This window comes from Lygodium microphyllum, chromosome 13 (assembly GCF_053477565.2).
Source record: "Lygodium microphyllum isolate KBCC chromosome 13, Lygodium_microphyllum_v1.1.10, whole genome shotgun sequence".
Classification (NCBI taxonomy): domain Eukaryota; kingdom Viridiplantae; phylum Streptophyta; class Polypodiopsida; order Schizaeales; family Lygodiaceae; genus Lygodium; species Lygodium microphyllum.
Genome location: NC_141147.1, coordinates 153,031,603 through 153,055,070, shown reverse-complemented (window position 1 = coordinate 153,055,070; position 23,468 = coordinate 153,031,603). Strand labels below are relative to the sequence as shown.

The 23,468-nt window shown below is 40.9% G+C and overlaps 1 protein-coding gene across 1 annotated transcript in view; it reads left to right on the top strand.

The window, feature by feature from the left end:
- Positions 1 to 23,468, top strand: part of LOC148027366 (nucleic acid binding/RNA binding protein) — a 52,165-nt gene that overhangs the window by 5,448 nt on the left and 23,249 nt on the right. The window contains exons 2-4 of the mRNA XM_087691933.1: positions 6,921 to 6,989; positions 7,551 to 7,676; positions 7,788 to 7,852. Of these exons, the coding sequence (XP_087548059.1) occupies positions 6,921 to 6,989; positions 7,551 to 7,676; positions 7,788 to 7,852 (260 nt within the window). The remainder of the gene's footprint in view (positions 1 to 6,920; positions 6,990 to 7,550; positions 7,677 to 7,787; positions 7,853 to 23,468) is intronic.

Sequence of the window (23,468 nt, the reverse complement as noted above, 5' to 3'; positions counted from 1 at the left end):
TTTATAATGAAGCCCAATGGCAAGTTCATACAATCCATTATTATGTGAGTATGATTTTGTCTATACTGCTCCTTCTATGATGTAGGAACCAATTGTAAGTTAGTTTGGAGGCCTAGGTTGGTATTGGTATGGTTTTCAAGAAAACTTTATGTTCAGAGATATTCCACAAGGTAATACTTTGTCCTCTATATCATTTGAGTATGAGTTTGGTGCTTCTCGTTCACCTTCACATTTTCGATCCTTCACAACCTCGTAAAGACTCTCCTTGTACTTTTTGCCTAAAAAGAATAGATTTTGCACATTTTGCGAGAAACCCAGCCATGTAGTTGACAAATGTTGCTCAAAGGCCAAGGGTCTTAGACCCACACCCAAAATCACCTCATCCCCAACTAAAGGTGTTCTACCCACACCAAAGTTGAATCCGGTCCCCATTCCTCAAGAAATCTCAACCCCTTTCGGCGGTGGTAGGGCCACTCCAAGGAGGTTGGAGAGGGGGTTTTCCCTAGGAAGAGTGCAAAATTTTCACCCCCTTGTATCCATGGTCATCAGTGGCTGGCCACTGATGTGGCGGATCCTTGATCTCCTCCTTAGTTAGTGCCTCGTAGTATCTCTGATTGGTTTGGTTCTTACTTTCTCCCAAGCTAGTCTCTTAGGAGTCCTAGGTTATCCTTAGGTACCTTAAGTTAGTTAGGCTACATTTTCTTAATGCTTACTCATATTTTTTCAGGTCTTACACTCACTCAAGCTTTCTTTTAGCACAACATCCAAAGTATCTCAATATGAAACATTTGGTATATAGGTTTCTTTCTTGATTTGTTCATATTGGCTTTTGTGTTTCCGTTTAGGCCTAACATTGCAGACCCTATATGGGTTGAATGTTTGTTTTTCAAATTTTACCTCGCAAGTATTGTCTCCGTCAATGTTGAGATGGAGATAGTATCTTCTTTGTGGAGATCAGTTTTGGGCATCCTTCTTCTCTTGACATCCGTTTTTCTTTCCTTTCAGTCGAGGTGTTTTTATCATTTGACCATCATTATCACTTTGCATCTCATTGTGCAAAGCACCCTTGAGCCCTAAGCGGAACTTGACCGTTTCCACCTGCGGTGCTTTCATCATCTTGCCACCACATCTACATACTTCTTTTCTCTTTTTCTTTGTCACCGACAATCCATGGATGGTTGGGATAGCTTGACAGTTTTGTGATGTGGTGGATCCAACCATTTCTTTTCATTCTCCCCCTTGGGGCATAGTTACTTGACAGGCTGCAAACCATATCTTCTTTAAACAAAAAAAAAAGAAAAGAAAAAGTTAAATGTGGTTCTATGTGCCTTTGCAGGTCTTGGTGGGCCACTAAGCGACCAACAAGCATCCTTTGTCCAATGCCTTGGTCTCTTTGGGGTGATCACTTGGGCTCCCTTGGTAAGATAACTATTGCCTCTGTAGTCTTGGTAGGCCATTGGGCAGCTGACATGCATCCTTTGTCCAATGCCCTGGATGCTTTGGGGTGGGATGGCTTGGGATGCAAATGAGCTTGAGCTTTTCTTCGAGTCCCTTGGTTCCAATTTTAGGCATGAGAGGGGGTGTTGAGATTAAAAAAGCATTAGAAACTGATTAGCTCTTTAAAACAACCCCAAAACATGTAGATTACCAAAAGTTTTATTAAACCGTGCACGGTCCTAGAGAGTTTATGTGTCCCATAAGCAAAACCCTAATTTGGGAGGATCTTTCTACATCTAAATAGATAGGCCGCCCACCATTCAACTTATCCTTTTCTTGCATCTTTCTGCCATTAGTCCTCTTCCACTAGCTGTCCAGCCCCCAACGATTGTTGCTAGGTGGTCCACAGTTGTTGCAAAGCCTGCCATGCTACCGATGATCAGTTGCAATTAACTTTAGGCTAATAGGTGGTTACATTGCTGCACTAACTAGTTCTAGCTACAAAGATTGCTGTGTTTTGGTTTGCAGCTTGCTACCCTTCCATTTCCAACATCAGCCTGATTTGTGTTTGCATTTACAACAGGTCATTTTTGTGTTTTCAACACTTTTCTTCACAAGTCTTTGCTCTAATTGGTGGTTACTACACTCCGGATCCATCTTTGGTGGATGACACACGTCAACATCTCCCTCAGCCCACTCCTACGAGAGCCATTGGTTGTTGGACAGCTCTACCTTTGGGCATTCTATTTTTTCTCTCATTCATTTAGAGGATTGATTCATTCACTTTAGAGTTCTCTTCTTCTCTGTTTGGGTTTGTGTTTTTGCATTTTGTGCTTTACATTTTGCATGTTATGTTTACGTTTAGGGGTTGCGTTTATCTTGTTATTGTCGGAGTTGCTGTATTTTAGTTGTGTTCGTTCATTGTGTATTTTCTCTGTGCGAACCATAGCATATCTATAGAGTACTTAGAGAGTGAAGACCTCTCTTGGTTCCATTCATCTCCTTCTCTTCTTCTTCCCCTCTTTGCACACCATGTAGACTAGCTTCAATTTTGGAGAATGAAAGAGGGGGAGTGAGAGACCAAAAAGGAGAAGCCTCTTATTCTCTATTGCTCTTCTACCTCTTCTTGGTGGTCTGTAGTGGAGCAAATCAATAGTGGATCACAATGCAAAAGGTGAGCATAGGTGAGTCAACTATAGACTTTGAGTCTTCCTTGTTTCTTTACTCTCTTTTGAGAGAGAGAGAGAGAGAAATGAAATGAATTGATATATTAATGTCTACAAAAGGCCTAAATGACCTATGAGACCATGAGTTACAATCATGTGTATGATGGTATAACGGTCTGGGCAAAACATGTAGCACAAAGCAAAATAAGAAAGGAAACTAACTATGGCTATGTGTAAAACATAGAGCTCTATCTAGTAACAATGGGCTCCAAATGATACAATCTCATGTGGGTATGGAGGGCCTAGCTCTAGCTCGAGCAATAATCCCCTGTATCTGCCTATGAAGGTGTCTTCGGTGTTTGTATCGAGGCCTAGGACATCTGGATTGGCTAAGTTGAACGGCTCAATCAATTAGTACTTGTCTTTGTGTGGACTGTGGTAGTGAGAGAGGCTCTCGTGTGGATTGCGACTGTAACTGTATTGAAGTCTTCTGAGTTTTCTTTGCAAAGTAGTCTGTGAGCTGCCTCTGGGAAGGGCTTCGGTGTCCTGGAGCAGTTGTACTCTTGAGGCGCATGTTACGAAGCCGTCGTATCTCAAGAAGAAAGAGGCTAAGGCATCGCTGATCGGTAAAATCCATGCCTCTGGATAGTGGTCCAAATCCGTCTCTAAAGAGACAATGGAAACGACCACGGACCTTATAATACGCTGGGCAGCGGCAGATATAATGCTCCTTTGTCTGTGGCTCTAATTGGCATATTTGGCATATGCACTCCTCTGGTGGGATGGATCTATATGTGCCTGTCTCAATCTCTAGCTGATGTGAGGAGGTGCGCAACTGGCCGATAGTACATTTGATCCCATGGGAAAGGTGGGTGTCCATGTATCTTGGGCGAACAATAAATCCATCATTTGTAGTATGAAGGAAATGGTTGCGGTAGAAAACCATCTTTGTCCCTAGCTCCTGCCGTGGCATCAACCATGTCCACCTGACATCCAATTGGGTAAGATCCATCTTGATGATCTTGCGAATCTCTAACCTGCTCAGATCAAGAGATGGCGCATCAAGGGAGTACTGGAAGGGGGGTAACTTGTCCATGCTAAAGCCATGCAACTCAAACCAGGCCGACATCTGTGTATACCAACATGAAGTATCACCCTCTTTGGCAAGCTGCGTGGAGGACTTAAGGGCCAACCGTGCATATTTGTGTCTGGGTAAGTCCCATAGGCTATGTATGTATGCGATCGATCAAGTGAGGGCCTCTATCACAATCGGTGTAGCTGCTAGCTCGGCTTTGATGATCTCATGTGGTACTGAGGCCTTACATTTGATCATCATGGATATCATGGACACTATCTCCATCGATCTCCATTCGTCATAAGTGCGCCTTGATCTACTACGGCGGTCAAGATTGGGCCCCCATATCTGTACTCCATAAAGTAGTGTGGATGTGACCACTGTATCGAAGAGCCATAGCTTGGTGCGGGGTTCTTGGAATTGCACGTGTGAGCACATCCTCTCCAAACCACCTAGTGCTGTGTATCCGCGAGTCAGTCTAGTGTCTGTTGCCTCTCGCATAGAAAAGGTGGACCTTGTGAATAAGACTCCTAGGTATGTATAAGAATCTACATACTCCAGCTCCTTAGATCCATATGTGAATTTAGGTGCTGACCTCGTGACCCACTGTGGTGTAGTATTAAATACCATCACCTTGGTTTTACCAAGGTTCATTGAAAGCCCACTGTACAAAGTATAGGAGTGTAATGCATCCAAGTATGTATAAGAATCTACATACTCCAGCTCCTCAGATCCATATGTGAATTTAGGTGCTGATCTCGTGACCCACTGTGGTGCAGTATTAAATACCATCACCTTGGTTTTACCAAGGTTCACTGAAAGCCCACTGTCCAAAGTACAGGAGTGTAATGTATCCAAGTGTTTTTGCAGACCCTCTGGAGAGTCAACTATGAATACAATGTCATCTACATACCATAGGAGAGGTATCCAAGTGCCAGCTAGTGGAGCTCCTCTATCTCCCTCCTATGAAATATAATTAGCAATCCTATCAATGTACATGCCAAATAATGTTGGAGAGAGGGGGCATCCCTACTTCACCCCAATGGTGGAGTAAATAGGTGCCGAAAGGCCCTCAGGTGTTTGGACTTTTCCCACAACTTTCTCATACAGTGCAGAAATACCCCAACTGAGCTCTTTCGGTACTCCCATGGCATGCAATCTATGTATCAACTTGTCTCTCGGTACTGTGTCAAAGGCTTTGCGGAAGTCCACAAAGCAACAATAGGTCCGTTGGCCATGGGCCCTTCCCTCCTCAATGATTGCTCTGAGTGTGAGGATGAGATCCAATGTGGAGAAGCCTCTCCTAAAGCCAGCGTGGCCTTGTGCTCTCAGACCCCACATCTCTACCCACCTGCTTAACTCATGCTCAAGGATGGAAGCATATAACTTAGCCAATGTATGCCCAACCATGATAGTCCGATAGTTACTGGGTAGAGTAGGGTCCCTTGACTTGAGGATAGGCACAATAGTGTTCGTGCTCCAGCTTTCTGGTAGGGCTTCACACATGGCTCTGTTAAACATGTAAGCTAGGAATCATGCCAGCAAATCTCTAGCATGGATCAAGTGCTCGGCTACTAATCCATCATGATCTTGTGCCTTTCCTCTGCTAAGTCTGTCAATGGCCTCTCAGACCCTACTTTCTATAAAGAAAGTGGTGGTCTCTGGACAAGGCTCAAGTGGGTCAGGAAGAGGTGGCTGACCCTCCATAGTATAAAGACTAGCTGCATACTCCCCCATACAACAGTTAGCGGTGGACGTAATAGCTGTGGTCGGGCAATGCTCTATGAAAAGCCTCCAAGCCTCTCTAGAGTCCTGGCTCAAGAAGAACTGATATAGGTCTTGCTCCAGCTGGGCCAAGAATGTTCTCTTCTTCCACCATGTGAGGCGTCTAAAGAGGCTCTGTGCTTGTTTGTGGGTAGTGGACCCTAGTGCTATCTCTCTTTGTAGCCGTGCTCTGGTCTCACAGCACTCATCATCATACCAGCTGTTTCGAGGTATCACCAGGTTGGAGGCTCTCTGTGTAGGTCGTGAGTGTGGGAAGGCTACACTTGCAGCGATGTGCAGGGCTTCACTTAACTGCTGAGTCAGCTCCTGTAATGGAACGTCGGGGTCTGCATCATGTAACAATCTAAGGATCTTCGCCTCATAGATATCCTCTTTCTCTCTGGAAAAGAGGTATCTCGGGTGTCGGTGAGCGAGAGAGAGGTGTGTGGTGGCTTGAAGCTAGAGAACAAGTTGGCTAAGTGAGAGGTAGCGTCCTAGTTGATAGGAAACTCTTGAAAGAATAAGAGCGTGTTCAAAGTCCTAGAGTTTAGAGATCAATATTTTTTATTCTGTTGTTAGACCAAGGATGGATTTCTTTCTTGTGTGGGAGCTCTTACTCTCACCATGCATAGGAATAGGAGGCAGTGATTGCTCAAAAGGATTGAGTGTTGCTCTTTGATTAGAGAAGGCATGGCTAATCCAAAACATGCATGGCTGGATAAGGAGAACTTGTAGTGGCAGATTAGGAAGTTGAGCTAGTTGAAATGATTGAACCTCTTGCTCTTCGAATTGATGCTCCTTTTGAGCTACTTGGATGTAACGCCATTCTTCATCACATTGACTACTGGACATGAGAGGGAGTATTTTATCCTCACTATATCTTATTTTTCTTAATGCTACACCATGTAGTTTTCTTAGTACTTTATACTGATTGCTTTGATGAGTTTCAGCTTGTACAGATAAGGTAAACTGTGCAATCAAAGATTATTCGAAAAGCACATCTATGCATACTTTGTGGGTTGCACATGAATTATGCATGACATAAATGAAATGTCATTTGAAAGCATCATCTTCTTCAGAATTCTTGCAAGTTTAACGAAAAGACTCATTTGAGCACTTCACAAAACAAGATTGGAGTTCAATGCAAGGCTCTTATCAAAGACGGTTGGATGGAAAACACTCATTACTCGTAATCAGTAAAAGGCGATTTGCATTTAAGCTGGCTTGTAAAGCAAAACCTAGTGTGTTTACAAGTGGTATAGTACCAAGGATTAATCTTCATCTTGTTCAATTAGATCCATTTGAATAACTGGTTATCATATAAAGTATTCTTAGATCCATTTGAATAACTGGTTATCATATAAAGTATTCTTAGTTACTTGATTGGTTTGTACTGGCTAAACCGTTTATGTGGGCATGGCTTTTTTTGGTGTCTGGCATGTATTTAACTTTTCTTGATTTGATTCGATCTTTCTCAGGTCGAAGAACTTCTTGCCTTGGATCCTGGAAATGCTGAGTATGAAGAAGTAAGGAGGAATTTGCTAGAGGTAAGGACATTTTGAAATTATCATTGATGCTGGGATTATCTGGAACTTTCTGATTGAACTTCATGTAGCCTAAAATAACATGATACCCATAGTTGAGCACAGGTACAGTCGTGTAAGTATAGTTCTTGTTGATAATGTAAGGGTTTACAAAAATCACCACACAGCATACACACCAAAAGTGAGAATTTTAGCTAGTCAAGTCCTAAGGAGTCACCAATGTTGTTCAAGCAGGGCAGCACGAAACAGCTGCAAGGACCTTTCCTGGAGTGACTTTGCAAGGTGAGGTGGTCTGCCTTCTTCAACCACTGCAGTGCTGTGTCCTGGCTCTCCAGGTCATAAGTATGAGTGCTGAATTTTTTAGGCCTGGTTGTGGAAACCAATTCATTTATCAACTCCCCATGTCTTGGGACATGAACTGATGGGAATCAGCTCATCTCGACTGGCATAGCATATTCACTCACTTGCATGCTTTACTGTATTACTTGCTCACTGATTCTGGACTATCATATGCCTTTTTGGTTGTTTCTAACTATGACATGCTGATTGTTGCGGTGGATGAAGGTAATCGAGCTTACTCAAGATCTGCTATCAACAGCTCAGCAAACTGATTTCAGGGGTTTGAAAACTGGATCAGGCTCACCCAGATATGAAAAGAATGTTTTGGAGACAGATGCGATTGCTCAACAGGTTGCTGTTTTTGAGTTTAAGGGAGGCAGAAACAGCTTTTGCATGTATGCCTGGTATTTGTTTTCTTTTATATCCATTAAAAATAACTGATTAAGTTGCTACTTGAAACAGAGCTTATCTGGCAGGCTTTCAGTTGGCTCTAGGGTGCAGGCAGTGTGGAGTGGAGATGGAGAATGGTAATTAAAAGCCTCTTTTCTGTTGTATTCACAAGAAGGCTGAAATTTTGTAGTTTATGTCCTTTTCTTTCCCTGCCATTGTATCCTTCCTTTGAGATTCAGCTTTCACTCTGTTTGTCTGAGTATGGTCAGGGGGTCTTTGAGCAGAGATGACAGCAGTTTGTATTGAAAAGATGGGTCTGAGCAGTTTATGCTGTGAAAGCTACCTTGTTTGGAAACTGTGATGATGCTTCCATAAGTGCCTTTGATGACTAGACTAAAGGGCAGCCAGTTAGTGTTTTAGCCGTTTAAGCCATTGTTAATAACAAGTCCAGTGTGGTCTTAGACCTATGAATAAACTGCGTGCAATTTACTTTCTTCCTTTTCCACATTCTGGTGAGGTTGCTACCTCTCAAGCAGTGCCACGTGCAAATTTGCCTCATGACCTCATACCCTCGTTATCACTCTTCTATCTCATTTTCACTTACTTCCTTTCTACACATGCACAACAGCTTTTCTTTGGGACTTATTTTGAGTGTGCCTGGCTGGTGTTCAATCTCCTCGGTTTATACTCAATGTTATTCGAAGTGCAGGGTTCATTCTTGCTGAGTCATATGCTATAGACAGTCTGGAACTGGAAGCTGAATCAAAAATAAGCTAATGAGCAATTAGCTGTGCGGGGACGCCTCCAGTTCTATGTCCTAGAAGGTCTTTAAGAAGAAGAGGAGTAGATAGTTAATGTAAAGATACCAATTGGCATAGATGAAGGATGGCTTTTTCAAGAAATCCAGTCAAACAAAATAAGGAATGGAAGTGTCTCTACATTGGATGGGTCTCAAGTTTGTTTAAACTCCTCTTTTGCCTCATACTATTTTCATGGGAACAGTCTGTATAAATACAATGAACTTGTGGTTTTCTTATAGATACATCAGTTACCACCTCCTCCTGAATGAAAGGCTCCAAAGAGAGATTCTGTGCTAGTCATTACTGAATAAAGTGAAATAAAGACATGCCAAAAAGTGGAGGAAAGCTTGCAGACCTGTGATAAATGCTGGGGAAACATTGTTATAGGTTTCCTCATTGAATATTGATGAAGTAGAACCAAGATGTGATGAACTAGAAGCAAGATGGAAGCTGGAGAAGCAGAAAGCAATCTGAATTCCTTGTGTGCAAGATAAAGAATATATACCAAACGCACACACTAACTCAATTACTTAGTTGTTATGGGGAAGAAAGTCTTTAAAATGGCTAAATAGTGCAGCCCAGCTTGTTGGCTAAGTATGCAGTGGTCCCTACCATAGAGTTCATTGCTAAAGCAGTAACACTCTCGTGCATTCTTCATTTAGTGTAGGCCTTAACAATGGATCTACTTAACAATGGGATATGCCTGTTAGTCATATAGAAGTAGGGCCCTCCTTTAGTGCATGAAGGTCTCCCAGTGGACAGGGCACAACCAAAGGAACTCCTTGTTCTGAAAGCTGCCTTGTACTCACCTTCTGTCACCGGGATGTGAATTACATTTGGAACTCTCTGATGGTAGGTCCAGCGCATTGCATGATTTGTGTTGGACATGGCCGAGTCCATCAATACAAAGGAAATCGATCAACGTGTAAGTTTGTACAAACATTAGTCAATTTAATTTGATCAATAATTGAGGTTTAATGAGCAAGAAAACAAAATTAACTAGTGTTTAAGTTTCTGCACATATTAATTCATTTAATTTGATAATTTATTAGGGTCCTATGAAAAAAATCAATTAATGTAAGTTTATACCCATGTCGATTAATAATCTGAATGAAACTTAATGAAAGATTTGCTAAATTTGTTAAATTTTAGGTGTGGGCGAAAGTTTTGGGTTTGGACACCTGAATTCGATGTATTCATGGCTGCATGATATTAATGTAGGGAAAAATTGGAAATGCAATGAAGGGCGTAAAGTGTATTTGCTTCATAAGGAGACCTTTGTATGGGCAGTTTATGAATGCTAGGAGGAGATCCATTATCTGCCTCCCGGTTGATCATGCAGTTTCCAAGGGTGTTTGTGCTGTTTCCTCTATTGGGGAAGCCCTTTTTCTGCAGAGGGCAGAGTTTTCCTGGTGAACTTGTCCCAACAGCAAGCAATATTTGTTTGAAGCTGGTGAAGGTTGTCTAGGCTGAACAATGGCTGATATAAGCTGGGCAAAAGCTGATCTTAACAGGATGAAATTGTCAGGGGTTGGGTGATGCTGTTCTAGTATCATTTCATGGAATCATACGTGCTTTTCTTAGTCTAGTGTTCTTGGAGTTGATTGGTGAGAGTAACTGGAGAGAGTTACTTTGAGAACTGCAGATTTGTGAGTAGCTGTAGTGGATTGGCCTATTAAGGGTTCATTTTGGAAGGTGTCACTAAGATAAGGAATGAACTTGATGATTTAATTAAACTTCACTAAGATTTTTAGTTAATAGGAACTGTAATTTTGGTACCCCTAGCTCTTGGCATGGTGACCATTGCATCAGCTGTGAAATATTTGATATCGGGCACGAAGTAGACTAGTGTACAAGCTATGTGTTACAAGTGCAAGGCAAAAGGATAAGGTGTATGTGAAACTTTCATTTAATTGAAAGTTTGCACTTTAAGTTTGATCAAGTGAGTAGCTCTATTGTGATGAATGACCCAAGCATTAACTAGGCTTTTATCAAATTTGAGACTTGATTATGGAGCATCTAGTTACTCATTTAGAAAGTTGACCTTGGCTATTTGGGGTCTACTTCTTTCTCATTTCAATAGCCCAAGTTTGGAGACATCCATTCTTCTCTTTTTGGCTATAGAAATTGAAGATTTCAGCCATTGAACATGAGTTGATAGCATGTATGGAGTGAGGACAACCACCAATTTTCTGCTCTTGGCATGGGGAATCCATTGGGCAGCTTTGAAAATCCATCTATAGCAAGGTATGTGTTACTCTTGTGAGCCAAAGATTAGAGCTTTCCAAGGAGTAACAACTGTACTGGAAATTTAGAGATGATAAAGAAATACCATTAAGGGGTGCTAGGCTTTGGGGCCGATCTTTCTTTGTCTCATAGGGAATTGAGCATGGATTTATTTGAAGGGCTGAGATCTTTTAGATGAGATTTTTCTTAGTAAGGTTGGTTCTCTATACATAGGGATCATGTGGATGATGATGTTCAAAGTCTAGGGAGCCTAGGAGGACTAATGTAAATGACGATGCTTTTTTCAAAGCATAACTTGATAGGTATTTTTTATATGTGTAGTGTAATGGAGCCTTTTTCCTAGCTAATGGAGAATCCTAAGTTTGCTAGATTGTTGGATTCTTCAGATTTGGCAAAGCGGAGGCAACAAGATACACTGGATAGGGATCTTAGTGTGGTTGGGAGATAGGCCACTAGCTTTTAGTTTGTTGTTGGACATTAGATGATGAGTCCACCAGCACAGAGTGTTTAAGTTCAGTAGACCACTTTTATTTTGGGTGTTGAAACTATTGGACAAGGTAAACTTTTTCAGCAGGGTTGTTAAGCAATTTAGCTACCCTCTATTCGGCCAAGTTATTTTGGAGGGTGCTCTAGGTCTATTCTATGGCAGCCAAGGTCCATGCTAGCCAAGCCCCTTTTAGCGGTGGTGAATTGACAAGCTTGCATGGAAATGTGTTTGCAAAAGCATGGAAACTAATCCACCCAATGGAAAGTATTCTACTGTGGGTTCTTAGATAAGCTTTCAAGTTGGGATGGAGCCCCATTTACAAAGTGTGTTCGTACTTGATGTGGCATGTAAGTTTAGGATCCATAATTGGAAATGTTGGTCAAGCAATTTGTAGTGCAAGTTAGCCTATTTGAAAACAGTAGCCAATATTAAAGGGGGAAGCATGTTTTTTGTGGTTGGGCTAGCGTTTTGGAGATTATATAGGTGCCGCCTCCATGTTAGAAAGTTGTTGTTGCTGTATTTACTACCTAGTTACTGTTGTCATCATACAGCCTGTTGCTGTAACCAGCCTTCCTTCCGTGGATGGGTGAAAAATCCTTGATTATAATTTAATTGCAGCAGCAAACAATTAATCCAAATCTGAAAATACAAATTTACCTACTGATCTTGGACAATGCACACCCGATTGGCTCCAAAATTGGCACCCATTTCGGTATTTCTTTAGCTTTATTGAAGAAGAAGTTGATTTACAATGGGATTCTTCCAATCCCTTTTGGTATCCCAACTTCCCTTGCTGTGATGAATCACCAGCAAGTCTTTAATCCGATTTGCCCCTTGATTCGGGCAATTAATTGGTCTTCACCCGCTTTGATGGAGATGGAAAATGCCCCAAATTCAATTATTTGTTGGTCCCTCCACTTGAATAGGCTAAAAATAGCTTCAGCCCTGTTGAATCCAAGACTTGAACCTTCCAATTTCTGGCATGCTTCGCGAGGCTGCTGCTAAACCCTAATTTCTGCTGCAGATTAGGGTTTACAGCAGAGAAATCTAAAATTTCTCAGTCTCCAAGGATCCAAATACTGAGATCTTTGGAGCAAAGCTGTGAAATGGCTGGGAGATGAGAGGGAAAGTTGTAGAGAGAGAGAATTTAGAGTTTTGTTGCGAAGAATGACTGAAAATCAGCCAAATGCAGCTGCTTCCCTGTCACAACAGCTTGTAGATGCAAAGAACTGAAGAAAATCAGTCATTTACTAGTGCTGCCCTATCTCTTGCTGTTGATTGGTCTTGTCTTGCCCTTGGCAGCCTCAGAAGATTCTCCAATGGCTGTAAATCAGATCAACAGTCTTCCCTCCCTCTCTCTTGCAGACTGAATTTATAAAAATGCCTCTCTCCAGTCTCTAAAGACGTTTTTTAGTTTTACATGGGCATTTTTGACAAGTGGTAGCCTTCCCAAATGGTTTTTCCAGCATTTTTCATAATTAAATATTAATTTTAAGTCTTTAAATACTGAAAATTAATCTAATAATTATTGGTGCCTTGAAAAATAATCTAATTGGCCAGGCAACTTCCATTCCCGAGTGTCTCTACCATAGTCGCAATGGAATGGAAACAGGAACGGGAATGGGAACGTGGGGTCCTAAGGGAACAACAACGAAGCCCCAAGGGGAACGAGAACATAAGGGGAATGACTTGTACTATATATATGATTTATATATTTTAAACTATTCATTTATATATTTCATAAAAGCTCTTTGAAAAATACATGTACAATTTGCAAAACATGATAGCCTTTTTCATAGATGAAAGGATGGCTACATTGAAATGACACATAGTTTATAAGATTCAAAATAGATGATAATCTAGGATTATACTACATAAAAGAGTCAAGAAGCATCAAGTAACAAGTATAGTTGACAAAATATGGCAACTTGGAATTTGAAAGTCTCTCAAAGTAACCATTGGATCATACATGGTTGCCACTAGCAGCAAGACTATCCAAAAGGCTATCATCCACATTGTGTAAGAAAGCCATATCATCATTAAAATCAGCATTTGCAAGTTCCAAAGCATCTTGATCATCAGCCATATATGTAGGCATAGGTGTCTCCCCATCCTCATCATCAGAGGACTCTTCTTCATTAAGAGCTATAAACTTTTTTGCCTTGAGGGAAGCCATATTTGCAAGCAAGCGCAAGTTTACATTGACAAATATCAAGTCATTCACTTGTTTTGTTCCAAACCTATTCTGCTTTTTAGATGCAACATGCCCAAATACACTCCATAGTTGCTCAATGGGAGAGGAGCTTGCACCTTGAGACAAAATCTGCACTGCCAATGTTTGAAGCTCAGGTGTACGTGCCCCATAATCTTCCCACCACAAGGCAACCCCAATCTTAAACCTATCTATTTGTGCATTAGTTGACCCAAACCTTCCTAACTTGTTTCTATAAAAACCAAGCTGATCTGTCATCAATCTTCTCTTAGTATCAATGGGAACCAACCTAGAAAGCACTAAGTCCCAGCCTTGCAAATCATGCGATCTGCCCCCTCATAGATCTTTTCAATGCATGGCTCTCGTCCATCTGCAATTCGCATCAAGCGCATGATTGGCTTCATGACAATATTGATGCTTTTCAATTTATTCCAAAATGCATGATCTTGTATGATGTTCTCCATTGTTATACTAGCCCTTGATCTAGAAGTAGCCCATCCCATCCACTCATTACTTACCACCAATTGCTTCAGGGGTAAGCTTACCTTCTTGAGTCTCTTTGTCATAAGAAAGTTATAGCCAAAGCTACGTCTCAGATTACTTTAAGAGATCTTTTTTAGGTGATCTCCTGTGGAACTCACTAAGAATAAACTGATAGATTTGGATGAAATTGATTATATCCTTGCCTTTTTGGATGAAGGGATCAAGCCATGACAATCTACCAATGTCTTTCAACAAATTGCTCAAACAATGAGCAAAGCATGGGCTGAATGTGATGTGTGGATATCTCTCTTGAAGTCTGCCCTATTTGTTGCCTCACCATTAGCAATAAACTGGATTGCATTTTCAGCCCCAACTTTTTCAACACCTTCCCATTCCTCCACAAGCTGATCTGCATTTTTTCGTGTACTTGAGGCATCATATGAGGAAATGAATTGTATCTTTCCTCCGGAATAAGCAACCATCCCATGGATGGACCATTTTCGAGTATTACTCCACCCATCTGCTATTAAAGAGACACCATTCTTCATCTAACTTTTTGCATAGTTGCAAAAGCACATTCAATTGCATCCTTTTCCTTTTGCAACAAAGTGGTACACAATGTCTCATATGATGGAGGCTTATAGGTTGGACCATACTTGGCAATCTCTTCGACCATCTCAAGGAAGTAGGGAGATCTTATAACATTGAATGCAACATGATCATGGTAGAAAAACCTTGCTACATCTGCATCCACCCTGTCCTTTTCACGAGGATCCCAAGTTGTTCCCAAGGTTTGTTGCTTGCTGCATTTTCCATGATGGGATTGTGGGGATGCAAAAGTTCGAAGTCCCCCATGTATGGCTCCATCACCCATGACTATATCATCAGCTTGTCCACTAAAATAAGATGCATCAATTGCTTGCTTTTTCCTTGCACATGCTTTGTCTTCTTCACTTGGGTACTTTGCCAAGAGTTGCCTTCGCATTTTGGGTGTGGTATTTGGGTATAAATTTATTTGGGCTCTGATGTCAACATGACATAAGTGTTGCTTTATATGATTGGATCCTCGTGTTTTTAATTGCTCACACCTTTTGCATTTCCATTTCTTTGCACCTCTCTTGGATGCATAATGGCCCACTTTCTCAACCTTGTCCCACCAACTAGGCTGAGATCGCTTATTGCCCGAATGCTTTGATCTCGAGGAAGCCACGACTTCTACAAATTCAATAATCAAAAGCATTAGTCGACCCTCCATGAGACTTAGCGTGTTTTAAGAGAGAGAGAGACTATTGTGAAAACAAAGCTGTTTTAGAGAGAGAGAGAGAGAGAGAGAGAGAGAGAGAGAGAGAGAGAGAGAGAGAGAGAGGAGATTGCAGTCCAACGGGCAGTTTTCTCTTGCCTAGAGGTTGAAACGAATGCACGTGAGTTGCAACACATAACGCCCTTCTCCCGATAGTCCGATAGTTTGCATGCCAATTGCCACAATCTGGACACCTTTGTGTCACTTTCGGCAGTCCCAACTGTACCCGTCACTTTTTCAACGTTTCCCTTCTGGGAACATTAGTATCCACATTCCCCTACGTTCCCCTAGCCGTTCCCCCACATTTCCACACGTTCCCCTGGCCATTCCCCCTTCACAAGCGTTCCACCGCAGCGTTCCTCCGTTCCTTTGGCATTTTTTTGGTGTGGAATGCATTCCCACGTTCCCAAGGGGGTGGAATGGGATTCCCTTGCTACTGTGGTCTTTGCGCCATCTTTGACCATTAGATTGGCGTTAGGTACCATTAAATGCCACTTCTCTAGTGTCACCAATTGACACTTATGGCCAAATGGAGTGGATGACCTAGGCCAACAACTGGCACCAGATACCACCAAGTACTTGTGTGGCATAACTTATAGTAACTTTTGCCTTTGACAACCCGTGATTTCTTCGGGTCCGGGGTTCATAAATTTACTTTAACCTTAGTTGCACCTCACATGTGCAACATTTACTTAATCATGTGATTAAAAATTAATCCTCATGTTAAGTGAGGTTTCCAAATACATGTCCTCATGACCGTTGCCATGGTCATCTCAAGCTCCTACAGTTTGCATTTTGGTCCTAGCTTGCTGACATCATCCTGCCTGTGACATTAATGTGACATTAAAGTGATATTTAATGTGACATTAAGGTCACAAACATTGAATGTGACATTAAAGTGACATTAAGGTAAATCATGGGGAACATGCACGAGGATGACCGTCCGGGCTCTTGGGCGCCCGAACGGGGTTTAGGGGAGCCTAGAACCAAAGTGAGTCCAAGAATAGTAGGACTCACCAAGGATTGACGGCTGGCAATCGGATCAGGATGGGTCTGGCCAGCAGTAAACTAGGCAAGGCTGGGAGGTGAAGGGATCGCTCGTGCTCATTTTCCTCTGACTGTTTTCCTCTGGCTTCATGGTCTTCTTGAGAGCCGTCTTACAATCCGTCTTACACTGCCCATCATCATAACCAGTTCTGCTTGCCTTTTCTGCAGGCTTCAGCCAGACAACAGGTTGCTCATCATGCAGACAGTGTCCCTGACACTCACAGCCCTTGTTCTGCCCTTCCCAGCTGCTGCCTTGATCAGAGTCACTGCTGGACAGCTGCATTTCTGGTTCACCTTAGGTCTGATTGCTATTTTGCTGCTCCTAGATGTTATCTACTGCTCTGACATACTCCTACAGGCTGTACTTTGCTGCATGCCCACTTTTGCATCACATTTCAGCTTTAAGTGGTGGTAAAGTATACTCACGATTTGTCTTCGGTGGATATCACTCTCTTGCCTCCTTCCTCAGCCTATTCCAATGAGAGCCACTAGCTGTTGGACAGCTCTGCCATTGAGCATTTTATACACTTTCATTCTTTATTCCTTTGGTCTTTTTTTTTTTTTTTTTTTTTGTGTTTGTGTTTTTGCATTAGTGTTTGAGTTCTCTATGTTTCAATCATGGTCATACACTTGCTGTTTTCTTTTGCAAAACCTAGTGTATCTCCATACACACAACGGAAAAAAGTCTAATGATTAAAAGAATCGAGCCATTATTTATAAATGTTTGAAGGTTGAAATACATATCATATTATTGTGAAAGAGCCAAGGCCAACTAAACATAAAGATATAAAGTTAAGACTTAAAACTCAATTTGACTATAGTGAAATAACAAAGCAATGCTATGTGCGTAAGGGCAGTTGGGCTACTCCAAGAAGTCCGTGACAACATCCTTGAGGCTCTTCTCACACTTCACCATTGCCCCCCTTTGTTGCATCCTAAATTGCTTGTTTAGTCTCGTGGACTTGCCTCTTGTATGCTCCTCCTCTCGCTCCATCTCCCATTGAGTGAAGGAATCAACCTTTACAATTGCACTCCTACAAAAGCATATGCAAGTTTGCACTATTAAAGGCAAGATCACTAGCCTTTTGCACACCAAGATTGCTCCTCTTCTTGGAGACAATGTGACTAAAAGATCTCACTATTGCTCAAAACGAAAAGAGCTAATAGCTAGGCTCAGAATGCAAACTGCTAGCCATTGAAGCCCAAGGCTATCATATTCATAATCCTTGCACAACAAAGAACCCCCCCTTTGTGAAAAGAGCTAATAGCTAGGCTTAGAATGCAAACTGCTAGCCATTGAAGCCCAAGGCTATCATATTCATAATCCTTGCACAACAAAGAACCCCCCTTTTGTGAACGCGTCCGGTTGCATACCACTACAACCATATGAACCATGTAAAACCTTGTAGATTGCAAGCTGGTCCCTCTCTAAGCACCTCATCTCAACATTAGGAATTGTGTACTCTAAGGTGCACCTTGAGTTGTCATAGATCTCCATGTTATTCTCGTGTCCACAAACTTGAAACTCGAGGGCCAACATGCATGTAATTGCATGCAAAGGAGAACATAGACATCCCATCATGTCACATATAAGGTGCAAATCTCATCTTACCAATCCTCATTTGACATTAACCCCTGTAGGCTCTCAATCATCTAGTTCATAGCCTCATAGACCTTGCTAATGTCAAGATGGGATGGAGCAATGGATGCAAAGAGACAAAGTTGATTGAAGTATTGTAAATACAAAGAATAGAAAAGAACGGTGAGTGCACAATGAATTCAAAGAGAATAGACTTGGGAATTGGAATCCATATGCCTACCAAGGCTCAAGAGTGTGTACAAAGGTACAGGTTGCAGGCAACTAGTAGAGTACTATAGTTTTTCCCTTTATAGGCAAGAAGTGGAGGAGAGGAGTAGCCTATAAATAGGCATAATAAATACATAATGATGAGGTTAGTTGCATTAACTACACTAGAAACAAGTCAGGTACATTAAATGCACCAGACTCAATTGAAATGCCTTTGCTTTCTAATATAGGTTATATACATTTTTAACACTAATACATGGTTGCATAGTCTATGAGGCTCAATAAATGTATAATGGGCTGAACCAAGGCATCTCTTGAGTCTCATGGAGACGTGAAATTTTGAGATGCTTTAATTTTGTTGCTAACATTTGAGTAAGTTACTAATCAAATGTACAAGGTGGTTTAGCATGTGATGCACATGGCAGTTATTTCATCGTAATATGCCAAGGACCCCGAGGATGTAGTGGGTGTCAAAGGCACAAGTTGTGATAAGTTATGTGATTTGGGCTTTGGTGGTTAGTTGGTGCCATCTTGGACCCTAGGACAGTTGTTTGGCCATTAAGTGTTAGTGGTGACACTAGGGACTAGCATTAATTAATTAATCCATCCTAGTCTAAGGGTCAAGAGAGGTTGGGGATGACTTCAGGTTGCAAATGGTATAGCCAATTTAATTCTGGATGGGCATCTTTAATTTTGGGTAGGGTTGAAATTAATTTTAAAAATTATTTTATTTTAAAAAATAATTTAATGGTTGAATAATGCTGAAAATTGGATTTAGGAGGTTGCTACTTGGCAAAAATACCCATGTAAATTGAGAAAACGTTTTTTAGGCTTTTAGAGAGCATCGAGATTAATTTTCTATATATATACACACACAAATTACCCCTTGAATTTCACCCAGGACTTACTCTAATTGGACCCTAAAAGGCCAAACGCTGACCCAAATGATCACTCACTCTCTCTCTCTCTATATATATATTTACGTTGACCCAAATGATCTCTCTCCCTCTCTCTCTCTCTCTCTATATATATATATATATATATAGAGAGAGAGAGAGAGAGAGAGAGAGAGAGAGAGAGAGGGAGAGAGAGGGAGAGAGAGGGAGGGAGGGAGGGAGGGAGGGAGGGAGGGAGAGATCATTTGGGTCAGCGTTTGGCCTTTTGGGATCCAATTAGAGTAAGTCCTGGGTGAAATTCAAGGGGTAATTTGCCCAATTTGTGTGCTGATTGTGTCTATAGCAAGGGGCTTTTGGATTAGCCAAGGAGATCATGGAATCTTGGTTTATACCCAATCCATTAGTCAATAAAGTTAAAGAAATACCAAAAAGGGTGCGAGTTTTGGGGCTAAAAGGATAACTACTGTCCGAGATTATGAAGGTAAAGTGTGTATTTCAATTTATATTTATTTATTGATTGCTGTAATTAAGTGCTTGATCAAGAATTATCACTCCATCCGAGAAGAAAGGCTGGTTTTACCACCAACCCTTCCCGGCCCAATATTCCATGTCCTTAGTTGTGTCCATGTGTGTGATCCATGTAGAAGAAGTCAGAGGGAAGCTATGAAACTCATCATTGGTGAATACTTGTCTTCTATACCATTACACTCCCTTAAGCAACACAACATTAGAAGAGTGAGTGTTAGAGAATTCCTTTAGACTTCTACGAGAACTCATGATGAGCAAACTGATAGTTGAGCATTAAGGTCACCATCTTGGTTGCTTTGGTAATAGTTAGCTCAACCCATGAAAGCTTTGCCAATATCCTTAAGGAGGTTATTCAAGCAGGGGACCATGCCAAAAACAAACTTTATTGTGGTGGTGCTGGCCCTTAAGTATCAACCATCTACCATGAATGCCACCACATTCTTTTTGCCCAACCATCTCAATGATGTCTATCCACTCATGGGAAAGTAGATTGATACTTTGACTTGCCATCCATGAGAGTATGCTACAAGCCCATGAATGGATCTCCTTTAACTATTCCTCCATTCATCTACAATCATGTCACTCCGTGGCATGTCCATAGCACCTTTGTGATCTCTACAACCTACTCAACCTTGCATGTATTCTTTTTGAATAGATTAGTATGTGAGGTCTTTGATGGTGGTGATGTGTGTGTAGTGCTATATTCCACAATCTTTTTTAGCATTGCCTTGAAGTATATGGATGCATGATTTTAGAAATATTATGTATCCTCATATATATTAAAAATTTTACAAGATTTGAGGTGTTCTTAAGAAATACAATGTCAAAGAATAACAAATCTCAAAGATTCTCTAAAATTTGATATTTTTCCAAACAAAAAATGTCATCTTATTTGTTAGTTTCAAAATATTTGCTAAATTTTTAAGTTTTTGAAGGAAATGTTATGGAATCTCCTTAGGAGAAACATGCAACTTATCGAAAAGGTTTACCGTTGTGTTGGGACTAAGATAGTTACAATTGCTATAGATAGTTACCATTGTGTTGGTTGAGATAGTTATTATTGCCATAGATTTGATTAATGGATCCCCATACACTACTCTTGACTATCAAGCTATAGAGAAGGTATGGTCTAGAAAACCTTCATCATATGCTCATTTGCGAAATGCCATCAATAGAGATTTGGCTTGCATTGTTGACTTGGAACTACTAGAAGATGGGTGGCATAATCCTTGGTCAGTAGAGTTGTTGAAGCCAATATTTGATAGAACTGTGGATGACCTAGTTTGTGATGAGGGCCGAGGCACACTTATCATCATTCACATATCTCACACGAGACTTGCAAATCCTTGAGGAGGATATGAACCTTTGTGTGGGGGATGTTATTCTAGAAGTAGTCATTTATATTCTCTCTGTGGAGTTTAGCCTTTTAAATTGTTTGTAGACATATGTCTAGATGACTTCATGGTGTAAAGGTCATAATTAGCGTCCACCTTTGGAGGAGGATGTGATGGTCCAACACCAATGGTGGAGTATGATCTATAAATCTGATATCCAACCTTTGTACTCAAAAGTTCCTTCATTGCTGAAAATCCTTTATTCACAAAGGGATTTTTTCAAGCCTTTCATTATTGATCAAGCTCCACTTAGATATCATACTGAGTGGATAGATTTCCTTAAGTAGAAACTTCTTCTCTTGAAGTTCAATATAATTTGTAGTACAATGATAACATTCAAGATGTCCTTCCTATGACTATGAAAGTATTTGAGCTCTTGCTAACATCAACATTATTACAATTGATCTCTTCCATGAGTAAGCTACTCTCATTTGGCAATCCATCTAGTAGTGTTGCATTGCTCTTGGTAATGTAGCAAGCAAGATCATAGCCTTTCTAAAAATAACAAACATTTGTGAAGGGCCAAAGTGAACTATGAGACCATAAATTACAACTATGTGTGTGATAATACAAATGTTTGGAAAAAACAATAAATAGAAAGCCCTAGTTGATACAATCAAAAGTGATAAAGACTAACATACATGGACCAAGATTAGGAATATCATGGAGATACATGGGGTTTGGGTCTAGCTTGAGGAAGGATCTCGTGTATCCTCATATGCATATGCCATTGACACGTGTTAGGGTTTAGGATATGTAGATCGAGTAAGTTGGATTGCTTGACTAATCTGTGTCCCTTGTGTAGGTGTAGGTTGTGGTTGTATTTGAGTCTTCTCAATGCTTTTCCCAGATATAGAGTGAGACTGGGATTGCTTTGAAGCCCTTGGCCTACCTCATAAAGAATTTTGTAAGTTGCCTTTGGATATGTCCTCAATGTCTTGGGTCTCTAATCCTAAGGAATGATTCTCTAAGCCGTTGTATCTCAAGGAGAAGGAGACGAAAATGTCATTGGCCAATGTAATTCACAACTATTGATAGTTGCCTAAATCTGTCTCAGAGAGAGAGAGAGAGAGAGAGAGAGAGAGAGAGAGAGAGAGTACATGTGTGTGAGTTAATGTCTTGTAGAGGCCAAATTGACCTAAAGGACAAGACTAGATACACCAGGGACTACACATTCCACTTTAGGTGTCAAAAGACATAATTAAACTAGAAACTAAAAGAGGAAAAAAAGTAAAAGTAAACTGTAAAATCAATATATAGGATAGAAGTACAATACATCAAACGATCACCTAAACATTCTTAGAGGATTACTTTATTTTTGCTTTGGATCTCTGAAACTCTACAATGAAGGCTCTACCTTAGTTTCTAGATTGCCATATTTTTGTGCTTTCCATACTTTAGCTAGTTTTTGTTTCTTGTTCTTGAGTTGGGTGGGTGTCATGAGGACATGTATTTTTGAAACCTTACTTAACATGTGGATTAATTTATAATCACATGATTAAGTAAATGTTGCACATGTGAGGTGGAATTGGGGCTAGAGTAAATTTATGAGCTTGGGATTCGAGGAAATCACGGGATGTCAAAGGCAAAAGTTGCTATAAGTTATGCTGCACAGATACTTGGTGGTATCTGGTGCCAGTTGTTGGCCTAGGTCATTCACTTGGCCATAAGTGTCAGTTGTTGGTGACACTAGAGATGTGGCGTTTAATGGTACCTAATGCCAATCTGATAGTCAAAGATGGTGCAAAGATACTCAGGAATGGAATTGCCTAGCCAATTTAATTTTTGGCCAGTCAGATTATTTTTCTGGGCACCAAAATAATTAATAGATTAATTTTTAGTAATTAAAGACTGAAAATTAATATTTAATTATGGATAATATTGAAAACAGTATTTGGAAAGGCTGCCACCTGTCCAAAACGCCCATGCAAGGCTGAAAAACGTCTTAGAGGTTGGAGAGAGGCATTTTTATAAATTCAGCCTACAAGAGAGAGGGAGGAGACGTTGCTGGTCTGATTTGCAACAATTGGAGGACCTTCTGAGGCAGCCAGGGGCAGGAAAAGACCAATCAACAGCAGGTGACAGCATCTACAAGCTGTTGAGACAGGGCAACAATAGTAAATGATTGATTTTCTTTAGTTCTTTGCATCTACAAGCTGTTGTGGCACGGTAGCAACTGCATTTGATTGATTTTCAGTCATTCTTCGCGATAAAACTCTAAATTTTCTGTCTACAACTTTCTCTCTCATCTCCCAACCGTTTCATAGCCTTGCTCCGAAGATCTTAGCATTTGGACCTTTGGAGGCTAAGAAATTGTAAGTTTCTCTGCTGTAAACTCTAATTTACAGTAGAAATTAGGGTTTAGCAACAGCCTTGGGAAGTGTGCCAAAAATTGGAAGCTCCAAGTCTTGGATTCAACAAGGTTGAAGATGAATTTCAGCTAAATTCAAGTGGAGGACTAGTGAGCCATTGAATTTGGGGCATTTCCATCGTGCATGAAGTGGGTGAAGGCCAATTGAGTGCCTGAATCAAGGGGCAAAATAGATTGAAGA